Here is a 15,565-nt window from a genome sequence, read left to right as displayed (position 1 = left end):
CTGGTTCGGCTGGCTGGTGATGTTCGTAGAAACGGAAGCACACGGGTTGTGTTTTAAAGACACAGCTACAATGATAATGTGTGATAATAACTCATTTTGAACATCTATCATTGATTGAGATCGCTAAAAATAGTCATGATATTATAATTGAACTATAACATTTTTTTGTCCAACGGCTAAATGGCTTGTGAATGATCAGACTTGTATCACTTAATAAATTAGCATTGTTTTTTTGGCTTCTGGGTGCTAAAATGTACAAGCCACTTGAATATTTGACCAGTATTTGGCGGCTGAGTGGTGCTACTTTTGTGGCCTGCACGTCATATTATCACAAAACTTTGCTGTCCATTAGATTATTCCTAGTATATCAAGTCAAGTACAATGTGTTTATATCTACAGAAGCCAATAATAGCTTTGATCCCTAAAAAAAGGAAAACTCAAATAAGTAATTTATTCCTGTAGGGATTGTTTCACACATTTTGAATAGTTTGTATAATGTAAAGCACAGCAGGGGAATTGCATCGGACATCAATTGTATTATTATATGACTGCGTATATTCCCAATGCGTTGAGTTACCAGTTACTAGGTACGCTTTAAGTAATTCCCTTAATAAAACAATCCTGCAATAAAGCCTACCTTCATGAAGGTTAATATGTTCGTTACTTTGGGACCCATTTTGAAAGCTGCTTGATGTGGTGCTGTTAAAATGGCATTATTTTATTTGTGTGTTGAACTAAATATGACCTATTCATAATGTGGAATCTGAGTGTAAATGCTAATATTTGACAAATACTATGATTACTATATTGCCCGGTCTTGTGCTGATGCTATTTTAAATGCATTTCGACTCCTTGCAGCTGAACTATGGATGGTCATGATGATATTACTTTAGCTTTTACTGAGACTTTTTGATGTTTGTGTGCATGTCAATCACCAAGCAGCGCAGTAATGCATGTCAACTTCACTTGAGCCATATGCTACTCTCGGGTCATAAAACCACCATTATGTTGTAAAAGCAGGAGCTAGCAGCCTTTAACATGGCACACGGCACAGTGAACTGAACACCACTTGACCCTATCCAAAGTGGTGCAACTCCTACAAGCTTTTAGAAGCCAGTTTGCTTTCCAAATATAACCCATAAATAATCAGTTTTGAAGAGGTCCAGACAGATAGTGGTCAGTGGGATTAGCGCTGGCCGTGTTGAGTCCTCCAGCAGACGGGTCGGAGCACAGATCCACTTGATTCACAATTTGATTGCATGCTTCACCTTCATGTAATCGGACCCACTTGTACTCTCTCTCTCTCTCTGCAGGGAAAACGTGGCCCGAACGCCCACAGAGCCAGACACAAACACACACAAGTCATTCAGGCAGACTCCCAATCTGATGCATGTGCTTAACACACTCTTACACATGTACAGACCTCCCCAATTATCTCCACACACACAAATAGATGTTGTCTAGAAATAGCAGGGCTTAGTTGTGTGTTTTGTCTGCAGTGAAGGTGGCTGGATTCTGATAGATGTTGGATTAGACGGCAGGAAAGAGACGGAGGGAAGGGATTAGCGCTGATGAGCTGCAACTGTGTGTGTGAGCGTGGGCGGGGTGGGGAGGGATGGGTGGGTGGTGGCGTGCGTGTCTAAATGTGTGTTGGTTTTGGTGGCATCTGTGTGGTTGGTATGAAGGGATGAGAGATTACTAAGGAAGCTAAAGAAAGAGAAGGGTTGATTAATTAAAGGGTCATTGGTGGGTCAGCTGCTCTGCGTTGTGTGTGTGTGTGTGTGTGTCTGTGTCTGTGAACTATCTAACAGGCTGTAATCAGCAGACTGAGGGGAGATGGGAGGAGCTGCTGACACATAGCTCTCATTACTGTAATTCTCTTTCTATCTATAAACACACACGGGTTGTTTTTGTGTGTGTGTGTGGTCTGTAGAGGAAGATAGCCTCTCCACTTGCCGCTAACACGCTGCCACTCATCACTTACAAGCGCCTCCACTCATCTCTGCCCAAATACTACACATTCTGAGTGTGTGTGTGTGTGTGTCAGTCATATTTAAAATATTTGTCTGTCACCATTAGGGTTGCAACATTCCGGGAATTTTCAAAGATGGAAACTTTCCACGGGAATTTAAGGGAATAAACTGGGAATTTTCTAAATTGAAGGTTGGCTCTTCGTAGGGAACTTAAATATAGTTGGGGAAAGTATATTTTAGCATAATCTTGACTAAAACAAACAGATGCCATTCAAGTACACTTGGATATCCATGCCATTCCTCAATCACATGCACATAGCACACTGCTTACTGCATGGCTATTGAGACCACACCCCCTACAGGCACTGTGCATTCCTCAATCACATGCACACATGATTTCTAGAAGTCATATTTAACTCAACTTTCATGTTTTTGTTCTTCAATGAAACAAATTATTGTTCAATACAATTATTAAAACTTGTTCTGTTCTACTTACAAATAAATCTGTTAATGTCATGTTTTTTTAATTGTATCATTTTGCATGGAGGTTTTCTTATGACAAAACAAAATGTTTATATTTATGCTTGGATACGATACAATTGGATTACATTACCCTCAATTCCCAGTTAGTTCCCATCAATTCCCATGGAAAGTTTTCAATATGGAATATTTCCAAAATTCCCCAGCTTAATTTCCCATGGAAATGTACTGGAAATGTTCCGCCCCTTTGCAACACTAGTCACCATTTCAACTTCTACATTTTGCTGCAATAATGAGACCTCTGAAATTGGCAGGATGTATCTCTCCAGGTAAATCTCATTAACAAAAGTCCTGAAATCCTATGTCAGCAAATAAATGTTAATAGTTTGTCATTAATTGGTCAAATATTGGCCGGTTTAAAGTAATCCTTCATGCAAAAAATTCCTAAAATGCAGTTTTTAGCTCTCTCCTTTTTATCATTTTAAACTGATTTGTTTTTTTCTTTTGAACTGAGAAAACAAGACATTTAGAAAATCACGTTGGACTTGGCATGGACATTTTTGACTCATTTATGAAATGTAAACACCCAATAACGATTACTCAAGAAGATAATTGGCAGATTTATCTATAATAAACACGATTGTTAGTCACAGCCATAATTAAAACATGACTGTGAACATTAGCAAGCTGTGAAGAGCATTTCTGAACGTTTTCTATCAGCTTTACAATTATTCAATTATCTTTTTAGACAAGGCGTTAACTCTTTCAACATCAACAATCCTAATGAGAAGACCTGTTAACTAGAGCTTAGCTATGTCTGAATGTACCATTTCATTTCATTTCATTTCAAACCTTTATTTATCCAGGTGTATCCCATTGAGATCATTGATCTCTTTTTCATGGGAGACCTGCACCAAACAAAGATCTGGAGAAGTCAAATTGATCTGAATTAAATACATCTTCAGATTATATGTTTCCAGAAAGAGTGTGTGTACATATAATTAAATCAAACGGGTATGTGCTGTGTTTAACTGCCTGTCTGTCAGTCAATCACCAAACTATGAAATGATATTTGCTTTAGGGAGCGCTGAGGGTTCGTCGTTTGTGTTAGTGTTGCATTTTATTTGTGGGTTGGTTTGTGTGCTAAAACCTCTCCCCATTTGAATTCAGTGTTTGTGTGTGTCAAACATTTATCAAAGAGCAGCCTTTACAGTGAGTCTGGCAGCAGAGAGGGGTTCGGTTGGTCTGCTATTGTGCCACCAGATCCCAGCTTTGTTTTGTGTGTCTGTAGGTGTGTGTGTGTGTGTGGAGGTGTGTATTTGCTCTAGTACACACCCTTGAGAGACGATGAAAGAGCACACAGGCGAGTTGGGTGGGTCCCTGTTGTGTGTGTGTGTGTGTGTTTGCAGAGAGTAGAGACGGGGAGAGCAGCTGAAGGTTTTTCCAGTGGAGCAGAGGAGAGGCTGATCAATAGTTAATGTGATGTAAAGTGAACAGTCGCATACCTGGAGGCTGCCGGGCTAAATGCTCCTGACACTGTTAAGGCACCGGTGCAGCTGCTGTGTATGTGTACGTGTGTGTGCGTGTGTTCTTTACCAACTTATAGGTCTGTATTTAACGTTGGTTTGTCTCGGCTATGAAGCTTATTTGCCGCGATAAAGACATGGCTCCAAGTAGAGTTGCACAATTTAGAAAGAATAACGATTTGTAATTATTTGAACTAATATTGCAATTCTGTTATGATTTGCAACGATCGTATCTGAAACCCCAATCCCGATATTTTTAATGAACTTCGTTTGATTTGTCTTTTTTTACTTAAATCTGTAGAATACTGGAACTTCTCTGCAGCCACAGAATACTTAATATTATATTAAGTAATTATATTATATTATGTTTTATCAGCTGCAATCATTTCTGCAGGCCTCACACTCAAAACCAATTTCCTCTTGAATTCTATTTCTGTTAAAACAAAAGAAATCCTTAAGTAAAATAATCAACGAGGGAATAGAGAGAGTAAAAGCATTGCTAACAAACGCACACTCGAGAGGAAGGAGTTGACATTTCTACTTTACCCAGCAGCCGGTTTCAAACATGGGAGACCAGAAAAAGGCAGTCGGCACATTTCTAGTGCAGGAACTTAATTAGATGCTTCGCTGTCCATGGGCTCTCGTTAGTGTGTTTGTGTGTTTATCTATCTAGCAGGTTTGTGTGTGTGCTCTGCTCACGTGTGCATTTTGTTTCTGCGTGCCTACATGCTTGCAGTATTAACGTATTGGTTTAGTGTGCACACACACACATACACTCTCTTCCATGCTCCAAGTGGTGTGTGTGTTCAGTTGCAGTGCTGCACTGACAGAGCTGTCTGAAGGCTGGCAGGCTGCAGATTTGTAGCGCATTCGGCTGATCATCTTATCTCCTGTCACCGCCAGTGAAAGATTGGAGGAACCGAGCCCACCGTGGCACACACACACACACACGCACACGCACATGCACACACACGCACACACACAGAGAGAGAGACAGTCGTATCTTCTTTTTTCCGCTCACTCAATCTTGTTTTTCTCTGCGTTGCTGTCTTTCACCCCATCCTCCAAACCGTCCTTCCCTCCCTCTCTCAGTAAATGGTGCTGAGCCAAAGACTAATTATTACAGGCAATCATTTCGACATGAAATACCCACTTCCTGCTCGCCGCTCTCCTCCCCTTTCTCCCTAATTCCCCCCCCCCCCACCTCTTTTATGCTCCTACAGACACATAATGGCACACACACACACAGTAATTTCATTCCTTGAAGTCCATTTTGTGGGGAATGGTTATTTCTTTCTGAGTGCGACCTTGGGGTCTTTCCTATAAGCACAAGTAGTGCCTGCACACTCTTTGTGTGTGTTTGTTTGTGTGTGTATACATAGTGCTATTTTGCCTTGCCAAAAAAACAGAGGACTGATTTTATAAAGACATTGATTTTTACCCCGGTTTCTCTTTAGTGGTATTTAATGGCGTGGCTGGCGGCTGCTAATTTGCTAAACTAAATGTGAAGCACCGTTGTGGTTTTGTGAATGCTGTCAACATTCAGACCACAAACAGTTATTTCCAAAGACCTTAAACTCTAGAAAGGCTGTCACCTTTTTGTATAATGTAAGAAACCATGCATCCATGAACCATAGGTTGTTATTATTTCAGCTCTGCGCACAATCATAAGTCGACAAATGGATCAAATCAGTAGATAGATTAAGTTCCTTACGTATTTTTGTGCGGTTTTGAGGCTTTATTAAATGGATGAGAGTTAAGATAAATTAGTGGATGGAGATTGATATCAACTTTTGACTCAAACTTGTATCACAATTTTGATAACCAATTGTTGAAGTTGTTACAAAAACAACATTCGCTTGGGTCGACGACACCAAGGGTTGAGCTCATAGTGCTCGATTACAAACCCTTATAGTAATCAGCACCTTCTTGAGTTGGATGACCCTCTGCTTTCACCCCCATGCTGGGTACCCTGCAGTCCAGTTGGAATCCCTCCTTTTCAGACAGTGTGCAATCAAGTCCTATGAGCTCAACTCTTGTTCCAGACTCTCAAATGTGAGATTTAGAGGCTCTTCTCTACTTGAATCAGAAAGAATAAAAAATGCGCTAAAGAACATTTATACTTTTTTTTGGTAATCCAGTCAATCACAGCAACACACAGGAACACAGGCATTTCACACGTCATGTGTGTGTGTCACATGTTCCTGTGTCTAGCCCTTGCTCTGCTACACCAAGCTCATCCCAAGTGTATGTTGTGATGAACACACACACACTCACACACACACTCTCACACACTCGCATTAGTCCTGAGCCCAGCTGTGAGTGACTTCTGCCGAGAGGCAATTCCACTGTAATAAAATCTATAGGGTGGGTGGTGGTGGGGGGGGTTTTAATCCTCACTACCACACTCTCACACCACCTCTACCGCCCTCTCTCTCCCACTCCTCGCCGTGCTTCTCCCTCTCCTCCCTCGTCCCTCGTCCCTCTTCTCCTCAACTGACTGGCAATGATAAATGAGTCAATTATGTGTGTGTGTGTGTGTGTGCGCGGCGCTGCAGAGAGGGAGCGGATGAGGCCGTTATTACCTGTTGCGGCTGGGGGTAATGTTGCGGTATTAATCATATTCTAATTTTCTTCCGCCAAACGACCCCCCCCCACCACCACCACCTCCAATGTACCACCACACCATAGCTCCCCCCCCCCCCCCCCCCCCCCATCAATCTATCTGTCGCCCGCAAACAAGTCGGAGTAAACTGCAGAAGGCCCAAAATATACTACCTCTCTGGGGAGGGGGAGGTGGGGTGAGTGAGTTGCAGAGGTAACGAGGTTTTTGAGCTTGGGCCTGATGCACATTTGGAAATGGAAGTGTGTGTGTGTGTGTGTGTGTGTGTTTGCAAATCCTTCCACTGGCATTATCCAGTTTTAGAGGACACCAGGGACTGCTTTAGGTGCAAGGAAAGGCAAACATAGAGGACAGACAGACATATGGGACTCTAGGGAGAGGTGTTTGGCTGCCATCACTTCAGAGATGTGTGTGTGTGTGAGCTCCCACGCCAGGCCTCGCTGTAGCCTGACTTGCTCTCAGACTGAGCAACAGACACGGGTCATGTCCCGAACAGAGGAGCAGGGAAGTGATTGTTAAAACTGAAAAAAATATGTATTTCACATCCTGACCGAACTGGAACTTTTGACCCACTTAAAGCTGACCATTCGACTTTGGTGAAAGTTGGCAGAGTGCTGAGGAAGGTGAAGGAAGTGGGAGACTAACACAGAGAGAGAGAGAGAGAGACAGACTGGTAATTGGTGAAGTGACTAAATGAGGATGAGTGGAGGGCACATAGATTGAAAATTGTCCACAGAGAGGGAGGAGAGAGGGGGGGAGACACCTTGGATGTGCCTGCCTGCAGTCTTGGCTTGGTTTCAGGCTCCAAGCGTGACTTCGTCTATTTCTGCTCTGCTCAGAGGTGATAATGGGCTGTCAGCACCCCGTCACCCTGCTCCCTCCTCCCCCACAGAGTGTGAGAGGGAAGGAGAGAGCGGGAGGTGACACAGAGTGAAACTAAGAGGCGGGAGTAATTTGTTGTCATGTTGCTAATTGCAATGTGTATTATTTTACTCTGGATATGATACTAACAGAAAACTCATTGTCTTTTTTTTACTTCTGTTGCAGTTTGAAAATGGAATGTGAGAAACTGGCCACAGAGAAGACTGAGATCCAGAGGCACTACGTTATGGTGAGACACACACACACACACACACACACACACACACACACACACACACACACACACACACACACACACACACACACACACAGGCCACGTCTCTCCACAACGAGTGCTGTGCCAAGTCCTCTGAATCCCTTTCATCTGCTAACAGCTGCCAAACACCCACCAAAAACCACATGCAAGACCACACACACTACCACACACATGCACATATATTATAGCAGTGCAGAATAAACAGCACTTACATGGGCGTGCAATCCTTGTGCTAGTGTTTCAGAGATATGCTATACTTCAGGTCTGTGTGTGTCCACATCTGTCTACAGCTGTGTATAGATGAGAACTTTTGGTAACAGCCGTCATTATATACAGTCTAAGGTCCTAGCCACACGGAAACGCAAACGAACCGAATTCGATATCAAAAAAGTCTTCCATCCGCACGCAATCGGCACCCATCAACGTGTCCGTCCACACGAGACCGCTCGACCCGCTGGAGACGCTGTAGTACATATGCCGGGCCTGTAAGTGGCGCTGTACTCCCGCCACAAAATACACCAAAAGCAGCGAAGAAGACCTCCAGAGCATGCATGGTTGCCATGGTTGCCCTTCTGTTTATTCTCCGCGGTGGATTTAGCAGCAGAGGTGGGGAGAGGCAGGGCTCTGGCTCTTTTTCTCCCTCCCCGAGGCAAGCGTAAATCTGTAAGTCCACCCCAGAGCGTCCGCAGATCTACCCACCTTGGGACCCGTTATCGTTATCTGCGTTTCCCTGTCCGCCTCGTGTGGCCGAACCGTCTATAAGATAGAGAACTGTAGCGGATACGACCCGTTTCGTCACCGTGTGGCTAGGGCATAAGGTATCAGGAATTAAGGCTGCTGTGACACCAAACCCGGGAAAAAAAAAATGCAGTCCTCCCATTCATTTCCATGAGGTAAGTGCTTTCAGATGAATGGGAGAATCAACTTTGCAGCCTGGCGTCACGCTGCGGTGGCCAATCACGTAACCGGCGATCAATGGGCCATTTAAATCAAATGGGTCAATCAAATAAGGGCCACTCAAATGGGCCATCTAAGTGACACTCCCACACCGTCACACAGCCCCCTGCTAATTGTTGCAACGCTTGATTTGGTGTGTGTGCAGCCTCAGTGCTGGAAGCTGATGACAAATGCCTGGTCAGATTCATATTACTCGTTGTTCTTCGTTCACACCATCCATGGCAAAACTTAGGAGAAATACAAGTAAAACGAGACATTTATAAACATCCAAATAAAGCATTTCACAAAAGACGCTGTTCTTAAAGGTGTGTGGAGCAGTATATGTGTTACATTTGCGGTGGTGTGAGGAAGAAATCATGACAAACACAACAGTTCGGAGAAATGTATCGACGTGTGAATTTATTGCACAATTAAAAAAAATCCCCTTCGGTGTAAAAGCTGTTAGACTGTTGGTTTTACTAAACAATAAATTAGTGCATCTTCTCCGGCGATGGACACTTGTGTTTGGTGTGTTTTTTATTTTAGGATTGTATAGGTTTAAGAGGACAATGATTAAGTAATTCATAGTGAGATTCGTCTTTGCAGCCCCACTGAGATTTGCTCACAGTTTCTCTGCCGTGTCATTGGTTGTCAGTCATCCCTCCCACACTGCTCTGAGGTCAGTGTGATCACACGGTGTGACACTGCTGCTTAATTTGCCCACTCATTGCAGACATTCCTCTAAAGTCGGAAGCTTTTGCATCTCAACATGGACAGTTATAGAAGTTAAACTTTAACTCAAGCAAAACACTGATTTAATAAGTGAATTATAACAATGTGCTTCCTCTGCAGTCGGCCGTTCAGAGGCAGGGCTGTGTGAATATTTGTGGCTGTGTTATGGTAAAGAACACATGATCAGCAGTTTGTCTGGATGAAGGAAAGGCTAAAACTGTTTCTTTGTTTTGCAAACCTCCAGCCTTGACGTTACCTGTGATCAGAGCCACACACAGCTTCAGCTGACTGACTGTAGGCCGCCCAGAACCCTCGCTGCCAAAGAAGAATCGGCAATCTTGGCACACAGCGAGGCCTTGTGGGGGGATTGAAGTTTTAGTGATGGGGAAATGAGGGGGGGGTGTAGCTGGCATCGAGCTCGGGCCAGGTCTCCTCTCCTGGCTGATGATTTGGGTTAGGATGAGTTTGGATGTTGCTAAGCAACAGGCGAAACTTGGCACACCGACTGCCAAGCAGAGACGCCAGCTGCCAGGAAAGGCGTCTTTTATGGCGACACACACAGAGAGAGGAGTGAACACACACACACACACTCGTAAGGGAAACATGCACACAAAGCACATAGATACACACTCCTACACAGTTGCAGGCTTGTGCTACTAACACACACACCTGCACACACACACATGAGCGTGCTAACTGCCAGGAAAGATGTCTGGAGAGAGAGGACCCCTGCCATCTCCTCTCACATCCTGCCAGCCGGCTCTGGCTGCCTGACTGCCAATCTCCTCTCTCCACAACCAGCCACGCTGAAAAGCAAATGTCAGCCTGTCACTTTTCGAGGCATCTGACTTTAAAATGCTCTCCTTTCTTCGTCCATCTCTGAAGGTAGAGGAAGAGAGAGAGAGAGAGAGACCTGTCTTTCTCTCTCTCTGTGGCATTCATCTCCTGCTTTCCCCACAGCTCTTTGTACCTTCGGGTAAAAGCCAGGGTCAAATAACTCACATTAGACATGATTATTGCAATAGTCTGTCACCTTCTTCTGCCCGCCGACAATTTCCCTGCCTCACTTCGGGTGTCTGGCTTCCGAAAAGCGCCTCCGGGTCATTTAAGTGCCATTGACTTTTAGCGGAGTCAAGGTGAAATTAGGGGCATGTGCTTTTAGTGACACGTTTGCACTGCAGAGTGCAAGGACTGGCATCGTCTGAAGCTAGGAGCAAGAAAAAGCTTTTGTGAGAGCTTTATGGGCTCACACTGGAATGTATTTGTGAAAAACAATAGCTGAAATACCCCCTAAATATAACATCACTCATAAATTAAGGTTTTTTTACAAAGAAACCTCTCATCCTAGTCAAGAAAGAGCATTTGTAATTGTTTTTCTTTTAAGGGAAAAGGCTCACAATCTTTTTACAACACAAGTTGAACCTTTTTTTGTTACGTTTTTTTAATTTTTTTTTTACAAATCCCATCAAAACTAAGAACATTGTTGTCCATCATTCAACCGTTTTTGACTTCCCTACTCTGTCGGCACTTTAAAAGCAGGTCACATCTATTGATGGGTACCGCAGTTTTTAGATCACTTTACCTAAACAATGGGAATACATATTGTATTTGTGGGGGATGACTTTCAGCCAAAAAGAATCCATCTTTGGTGTGCCAGTGAGTATTTTCTCCAACATGTGGGATTGACTGTAGGATTAATTCAGTGTTGGTTTGAGGCTTTTCATAGGCTTTGTTTCCATTAAAAAAAAAGAAAATAGAATAATAACAGACTTTCCTGTGTTCTAATATGTTGTTATCATTTGTATCACTTCAGCATTTTATCATTGTGCAGATAAAATAAAACTGAATCGCCTCAGTACATCAGTTGCACAAATTGCTTATAGCAAATGAAGTGATGCGAGTTTAACATCTCTTTTTGGGAGTCGTCGCCAAGTGGTGTCATGATTTAAGTTATAAGATTTCTATTTGATTTAAAGAGGCTCTTTTATGCTTTTTGTGGTTTTCAATTTCCTGCAGTGTGTTATATACGTTTTTGTGCATATTAATGGTCTGCAAAGGCTAGAATCCCAAAGTTCCCTCCTACACACTCTGGGTGTTTCTCAATGTCGAGGAAAGCTGCTCCAGAGCCACTATTTCAAGCATACTACGTCATCGAGTCCCGCCGAAGGACTGTTCTAATGTCCAGGATACTTGGAATTCTACCGAGGCTGGCGTACTTCGTTGCGGGAAATTTCGAGGCTGCACATGTGTAGACTCCGCGGTCTTAAAATCCCCACAATGCTTTGCGCACGGACCAATTTCCAAATCTTTGGCGGAAATCGCGTTCCATTTAAGGCGGGGCCTCGCATATGACGCACACCTGTTAGCCTGTTCCACCATTCTTCGTTTTCCGAGGTTAGGAAGGATTCTTGCCTCGCTTCTGAAGGACCTGACTCGGAGGCACATGTGCTAGGGCTGCTCGATTATGGCAAAAATCATAATCTCGATTATTTGGGTCAATAATTGATATCACGATTATTAAAAAACGATTATCCATTTACTTTGAAAACATACATTTATTGGAGAAAAAATGTGAACAGTATGTTTTTAACAGTTGATTACCCTGAACTTTAAGTATAATTCAACTGAAAAACCAATAAAAAAATATTATATAAAAAAAAAAAGTAATTATAATAATAAAAAATAATCGTTTTATTCCGATTACGTTGTTTTCATAATCGTTGCAAGCCATAATCGTAATTGCGATTTTAAATGCGATTAATTGAGCAGCGCTAACATGTGCTACCAAGGAAGCCTCCTCGACATTGAGAAACACCCTCTGCCTGAAAAACCTCAACTTTTTGTTTACTTCTGTAACTTTTATTTTTTATTTAACCTTTATTTAACCAGATAAAAAAACATTGAGATAAAATCTCATTTTCAATGCTGACCTGGCCAAGAAGGCAGCAACGTTACACATAACACATAACACAAACATATAGTGACATTACTATGCAACACTGACGTTTCTATTGGCTAGTGCTCCAACACATTGTACGTGATTAGGCTAATCTGTAAGCAGTTGACCAATCACAACACAGCCGGCCAGCTAACCAATCAGAGCAGACTGGGCTCTGGTTTCAGACAGAGGGTGAAAAGAGGTGCTGCAGCACAGGCAGTATGAGAAAAATAAAGAGCTTTTTGAACATTAAAGCACGGAGACATGTGAGGCACTAAATCGAGACGGTTATGAAACCTGACAATGAGCATAACGGGGCCCCTTTAAAAGACTGTTTGCAGGAGATGTCATTACTTATGTTTTATGCACAGTATGTATTGAGTTTGTGTTAATAATTTATCATATTACCATGTTCTATTCACACAATGTCTGCATTCCTCATTCAGTATTTAAAAATAAGATAATCATGATCCCAAGTGGATATGTATATTATAAGAATAATGAAACTTCCTCCTTTATGTGCTCCACACATGACTGCTGTGTGATTTTATTTTTTGTATTTCATGCATATTAACTGATGTTCCCCTCTGTGTTTCAGTATTACGAGATGTCCTACGGCCTTAACATTGAAATGCACAAACAGGTGAGTGAGCTTCTGGTGTCTCTCATACCCTCCTGCCTCATATTCTTCTTTAAACTTTGCATTATTCTCTTGGATTATTATACCTGCCTTCTTTCTTTTCACCCAATACTCTACTCAAAGTAACTAATCATTTTCAGGAAAATTAGTCTGTCTTTTCCGCCGTGTCTCTCTGCCGCTGTGATGTCAGTCCTCCCTCTGACGGAGGGCTGTCATGCTGCGGAGGCGTTAATAGGATTCACAAACAGAATTCATTTCTGCTCCAACGAGAGACAGATGAGAATACTCTGCCCTTCCTCAAGCCTCTAAAAATGCCACTCGTCATAAATCCCTGTCTGTTACTGCCTTGGTCGTCGTCCCCCCCCTCACCCACCCATCCATCCACCCATCCACCCATCCACCCATCCATCCATCCATCCATCCATCCATCCATCCATCCATCCAGATACTTTACAGGGTTCTTACGGTCATTAAAAACCTGGAAAAGTCATGGAAATTCAAAAAGCTAATTCCAGGCCCTGGAAAAGTTATGGAAAACAATATTTTTCCCAAAGTTTTGGAAAAGTCATGGAAATGTAATTAAAGTTGCATCAAATATAATTTATATTTTATCTAATCGCCGAAATAGTAATACTATAATGATAATAAATACTGTATAGTAATGAAACGTAAAATGGCATTTAACTGACGAGGTATTTTGCTGGTGAGAGATTTTAGTTGCTTTAGCGTGTAGAAGCTAGTAAGCCTATTTGATTTGTTTTAGATAGGCACAACAGGTTTCATATGCAGACCTTATTTTCCTGTTCCATGTTAAAATAAACCATTTTCAGTGGTACCGCTGAGAAAGAGTAATTTATTTGGTCATGGAAAATTAGGTAAAGGTCATGGAGAAGTCATTGAAAATCATTGGTGAAAAAGTGTATGAACCCTGTGTTTATATATCCCAAGTTTGGAAATAGTTTTGTGACAGCAGCATTTTGACAGTCAATCTACAAGCCCTAGAACATTTCTTAAAAAGAGAATAAAAGAAAATACATATATTATTATATATATTTATAACACTATAAAATATACAGAATACATTAGAATACTCTCTAATATACCAATCTACTGAACATATAACAATATATAGTGTACTATATATATATATATATATATATATATATATATATATATATATATATACGTTAAAACATTGTGTACGGTAGCTTGAAATGAAGAGTAACCCATCCATCCCTTCAGTCTCTCTCCTCTCCTCTCAGTTCCCATCTTACTTTCTCTTTTTTAAATGCTGCTCTCTCTTAATCTCCATTTCTTCCCCCGTCCTTGTCTCCGTCTCTTTTCCTTCCCATTGATTTATTTTTCTTTCTGCATTTCCCCGTTGCTCTCCCTCCTCCACCTCCGTCTCCTCTCAGACACACAGTCCATGCTGAATTTCACTTTAAATCAGGTCACTGCCTTTCCTGCCTTTCTTTCTCTCACTCCGTTCATTTCACCATCTCAATCGCTTTTGTCGTGCCGCTTCTCCCCCCCCCCTCTCCTCCCCCCCCCCCCCAAATCTCGATTCTCCCGCCCCCGCCTTCCTTCTGTTTCTTCTTTCTCTGTCTTATTTCTCCTCTCCCTCCCACATCCTCATTGGCTGTCATTTTCTCAACCCAATCTGCCCTTTTCTTCCTCCTCCTCTTCTTCCTCCTCTCCTTCCTCCGCCCCCTCTTTTAATTTCCCCCTCTTTATCCTCTCTCTCTTTCTCTCTCTCTCTCTCTCTCTCTCTCTCTCTCTCTCTCTCTCTCTCCCCCCCCTACCCAACCCCCCAACCCCTCCTCACGCTCCTGAAGATGTCATTTAGTAGTTGGAGTTCTCTAACAAGAAATCATTGTGTCTCCCTTGGGGTGGGGGGTGATGGATTCAGAGGATGGAGGGAGTGGGGGAGGGGAGGATGGAGGGAGGGAGGGGAGCATGCTGCCTGGCTGAAAAATGGAGAGTGGAGGGAGGGAGAAAAAAAAAAGAAAAATGGAGGGGGTGGAAGTTCAGTCCGGCATCAATAAATCACTTAAGAGAGAGAATGGGATGGGGAGTGTGTTTGTGTATATTTGTATACACATGAATACACACACACACACACACGCACACACACGCACACACACACACACACACACACACACACACACACACACACACACACACACACACACACAGCAGAGTCTAGCTGTCAAGTAGAAAAACAGCCTGCGGCCATAATGATCTTGTCATGATCTCTGCATGCATATCATTACGGTTCCTAACAGCCTCGTTGGGCCTGCCGCTAAACGTGTGTGTGTGTGTGTGTGTGTGTGTCTGTTCGACGTCACATGACATCGCTTGTAACACTGATAACTGCACTAACACTGGGGAAGGAGAAATGGAACGAGGAATGGATGGAAAGAGCGATACATGGAGTTTGATGAAAAGAAAGATGGAAAGAGATGAGGAGTAGGGAGGGGGGGGGGGTGCTGTTGGCTGCGTAGTAGAGCAGATCGAGACAGACACACACCCACAGCAAGAATCACTGACCCCCAGCAGGAAACACACACACACACTCA

The 15,565-nt window shown here is 42.8% G+C and overlaps 1 protein-coding gene across 3 annotated transcripts in view; it reads left to right on the top strand.

The window, feature by feature from the left end:
- tle2a (TLE family member 2, transcriptional corepressor a) overlaps positions 1-15,565 on the top strand; it is a 47,073-nt gene that overhangs the window by 15,442 nt on the left and 16,066 nt on the right. For all 3 annotated transcript variants that reach the window (XM_034146328.1, XM_034146329.1, XM_034146327.1), the window contains exons 3-4: positions 7,650-7,713; positions 12,945-12,989. In XM_034146328.1, coding sequence (XP_034002219.1) covers positions 7,650-7,713; positions 12,945-12,989 — 109 coding nt within the window. The remainder of the gene's footprint in view (positions 1-7,649; positions 7,714-12,944; positions 12,990-15,565) is intronic.

This window comes from Trematomus bernacchii, unplaced genomic scaffold (genome assembly GCF_902827165.1).
Source record: "Trematomus bernacchii unplaced genomic scaffold, fTreBer1.1, whole genome shotgun sequence".
NCBI lineage: Eukaryota > Metazoa > Chordata > Actinopteri > Perciformes > Nototheniidae > Trematomus > Trematomus bernacchii.
Note: the sequence above shows the minus strand (reverse complement) of the source record. Positions and strands in the feature narration are given on the sequence as shown.